The 3,993-nt window shown below is 40.7% G+C and overlaps 2 protein-coding genes across 2 annotated transcripts; both read right to left on the bottom strand.

Moving 5' to 3' along the window:
- Positions 1–424: 424 nt before the first annotated feature.
- Positions 425–976, bottom strand: LOC104851428 (keratin-associated protein 13-1). The gene has a single exon (XM_010608594.2). It carries the CDS (start codon positions 935–937, stop codon positions 425–427), a length of 513 nt encoding a protein of 170 aa, XP_010606896.1. The 5' UTR covers positions 938–976.
- A 2,120-nt stretch (positions 977–3,096) lies between these two features.
- On the bottom strand, positions 3,097–3,281 carry LOC104851497 (keratin-associated protein 23-1). The gene is given in 2 exon segments (XM_033755976.1): positions 3,097–3,164; positions 3,167–3,281. Coding segments are annotated over 2 exon segments (183 nt in total).
- Positions 3,282–3,993: the final 712 nt, after the last annotated feature.

Raw genomic sequence — 3,993 nt, 5'->3', positions numbered from 1 at the left:
GCCCTTGTTCCCTTAGGCAGTGGTCTGCCCAGAGAACATCACCATAAACAAGTATAGCTGCTCTTTTCCTAGGGAGGGTACTTATAGAAGCTGAAGCCCCAAAGGCAAACCAGAAATCAAGCTTTGAAAATCAATAAAGAAAAATGAGAACATATTGGATGCAAAGAAGAGCATGTTTATTAGTTCAAATATATATTTCATAAGAGAGAATTTATACATTAACCACTTGTTTTTAAAATTACAGTCATTTAACTCTATTCATTAATTTCAGACTTTGAAAGAACTAGTCTGTCAACCAGTGCTTTATGCCAGAGAAAGGATACAGAGAGGGTGAGGAAACGTTGATGAAAATGCTTACAATAGCAGCCTTAAGCAAACTCTAAGACCTGTTGTTCAAAAATTCTGGAATTCAGCAAGTTAATATCTAGAAGCCTGATCCACAGGTTGGTCTGTAACAGGGAGACTGACAGCTCCTAAAAACTGAATAGAATGGGCCGCAGAACCCAGATCCATAACCAAAGGAGGAGAAGCCACGGGCTCCATAACCCAGGGGTCTGAAGCCATTGGAGCCACAGCCCAGTGAGTAGCAGCTCCTAGAACCATAGCCCAGGGAGCGGCAGCTTCTGGACCCAAAGCCCAGAGATCCAGAGTAAGTGGTCAGGCAGGGACTGCAGAGCGTGGGCACCCAGGGGCGGTAGCAGGACGTCGGGCAGGGCCTGGACACCACACAGGACCTCTGGCAGATGGTGGGTTCACAGCAGGTGTCCTGACAGCCACTGGAGAGAGAGGAGCCCAGCTGGTAGGTGGTGGGAGACTGGAGATGAGTGGTGTAGACCAGGTTGCTGGGGTAGGAAGAGTCACAGGAGGAGCCTGGGTACTGCAGGTAGCCCCCCGAGGAGCGGGAGGAGAAGTTTCCAGAGGAGCAGCTGTAGGTCATGTTGAGAGGAGGTGTGAGCTCGGCTGAGTGTAACTGAGAAGACTCTTTAAGGCTCAGTGTCCCTGGTCTAGGCTTCTGGGTATATATAGTCTGCTGCCTGGGTGTGCCCTCATTCCAGATATGAGAATGTTTCTGCAGATTTTTATATAATTCATCACACATTCATATATTTAATTGCACTTTAATTACTCTGGTAAATTTAACAGGAAGTCACACACAGTTTCTTTCCCTTGGAATTCGTTGTGGTTTGAGGTTCAGTGTTGTAGTTTATGACGCTTCTCAATATATTCTCCTTATTTTCAATGCGTACACAAAGTCTTTGTCCCAACCAAAAAAATTAAATTCTCTCTTCATTTCCATTGTTATCAAGAGCATCAGTGGTTACTATTCAAAACAATTTGTTCTTTTCTCCACAAGCACCTTACAATGACTTCTATAAATACTAACTCTATTCAATAGTATCAGCAGTTGCAGTTAAATTCTTTTATTTCCTATCTTGAGCTCAAGAATTAACAAGGGCAACATCATTCTTGGTGTTCCTTTCAATGAAATCCTTCAAAAAGGAGCCTCCCTAGGCCACACTCACCTGGGAATGAATAAATGCAATCTTCTTAGTGTGAAATTTAAGAGAAATATTTTCATATATATGTTTTTAAGTTTCTTTTTCAGCTTGTGCCCTCTATTGACTCATAGAATTAAACATTTGTTTATTTAAATATTTTTTGTTGGAAGGACAGGTTCTTAGTTTCAATTATTAATATATGCTTAAATAACATTTTAAGGGTGAATTTTCTAATGATACTAACTTGCAGTATCAGATTTATATGGATATTTAACGAAACTGTGGTAAAGTGTTTTACTTACGTGCCTCCCAACCCATGAGTGGCAGAATTTTGCCTGAGAGTTTCAATAACTTCTCCCTAATGTCTCAGTCAGTAAGCTAGACACTGCGAGGCGTTAGCCGTGGTTTCCTTAGCCAAAACCAAGTTTCCAATGCTCTGCAAATTTCAAATCAAATTCAACTTTAACTTGTCTTACAAAATAATCTACTAAGCTTCTTTATGCCAAGTTATAAAGGTTTAAGGAAGCCTTATTTACTTCTCCTAAGAATATTTGCATTGAATAGTATTCAACAGGGGAATCCAATTCATCAAGGACCTTGATACATTTCAAGCATAGTTTAACCTCCAGCCCCAGATAAAGGAAAGAAATTTGATAATCCCTACTTGGGTTGATAGAGAACAAAGAGTTTTCTGTTTGCTTTGTACTCATTCTTCTGATTTGGAATCTGACCTTTTATTTGATTTAACTAAGGGAAATGGCATTCAGGATTGTCATTGAAATGAAGGCCCCTTTGACTACCTGGAAATTAGTGTGCTTTATTCCCAAGCACAGAATGCTTCAGAGCACTTACTTACTTTGTTTTATGATTATCTCTCCCTTGCAGGATCCAAAGGGTGGCATGCATCACATTCAGGGCCTTGTGCAATGCTTAAACCATCAGTCTGAGTCACTAAGTAAAATAAGCTGTACTTTAGGAATGGACACCTATTGAATTTTCTCAAGAAACATGCCATCCCTAGCATATGGCCTTCCTTCTAATGTCATCCTTAAAGTCATGTGGAATAGGAAGTATATATTTCTCTCTTCATTTTAGAAATTGACTCTGCTAAAAATTTTAATATCCAATAGTTCTTGGCTTTCCAGGTCAGCTCCCGATGTGAAAGAATAAACATTAACTTTATTTGACAATAACTCAATTCTAGTTAACACTCACTCCACCCACTGCTAATTATATTAATATTTTTATTAGAGTTGCTTGTGCACTTGGTGCAAATGCTACTGAACAACTCATATATGCTAATAAATATGCATCTCTGAGAGAAAAAAAGTGAAACAAAATTAGAGTAGCATTAGTAGTTCGGAAGTGGATGGAAGTAGTAGAATACTTGTGTTCTGCTAAACAAATGTGTTCAAGAAAAAAACCCCAAAATCTCACTATGTGGATAGGTACCAGGGAGCGGCAGCTTCTGGACCCAAAGCCCAGAGATCCAGAGTAAGTGGTCAGGCAGGGACTGCAGAGTGTGGGCACCCTGGGGCGGTAGCAGGACGTCGGGCAGGGCCTGGACACCACACAGGACCTCTGGCAGATGGTGGGTTCACAGCAGGTGTCCTGACAGCCGCTGGAGAGAGAGGAGCCCAGCTGGTAGGTGGTGGGAGACTGGAGATGAGTGGTGTAGACCAGGTTGCTGGGGTAGGAAGAGTCACAGGAGGAGCCTGGGTACTGCAGGTAGCCCCCCGAGGAGCGGGAGGAGAAGTTTCCAGAGGAGCAGCTGTAGGTCATGTTGAGAGGAGGTGTGAGCTCGGCTGAGTGTAACTGAGAAGACTCTTTAAGGCTCAGTGTCCCTGGTCTAGGCTTCTGGGTATATATAGTCTGCTGCCTGGGTGTGCCCTCATTCCAGATATGAGAATGTTTCTGCAGATTTTTATATAATTCATCACACATTCATATATTTAATTGCACTTTAATTACTCTGGTAAATTTAACAGGAAGTCACACACAGTTTCTTTCCCTTGGAATTCGTTGTGGTTTGAGGTTCAGTGTTGTAGTTTATGACGCTTCTCAATATATTCTCCTTATTTTCAATGCGTACACAAAGTCTTTGTCCCAACCAAAAAAATTAAATTCTCTCTTCATTTCCATTGTTATCAAGAGCATCAGTGGTTACTATTCAAAACAATTTGTTCTTTTCTCCACAAGCACCTTACAATGACTTCTATAAATACTAACTCTATTCAATAGTATCAGCAGTTGCAGTTAAATTCTTTTATTTCCTATCTTGAGCTCAAGAATTAACAAGGGCAACATCATTCTTGGTGTTCCTTTCAATGAAATCCTTCAAAAAGGAGCCTCCCTAGGCCACACTCACCTGGGAATGAATAAATGCAATCTTCTTAGTGTGAAATTTAAGAGAAATATTTTCATATATATGTTTTTAAGTTTCTTTTTCAGCTTGTGCCCTCTATTGACTCATAGAATTAAACATTTGTTTATT

The sequence above is a fragment of the Fukomys damarensis genome, unplaced genomic scaffold (genome assembly GCF_012274545.1).
Source record: "Fukomys damarensis isolate Sample0158 unplaced genomic scaffold, DMR_v1.0_HiC HiC_scaffold_24, whole genome shotgun sequence".
NCBI lineage: Eukaryota > Metazoa > Chordata > Mammalia > Rodentia > Bathyergidae > Fukomys > Fukomys damarensis.
Note: the sequence above shows the minus strand (reverse complement) of the source record. Positions and strands in the feature narration are given on the sequence as shown.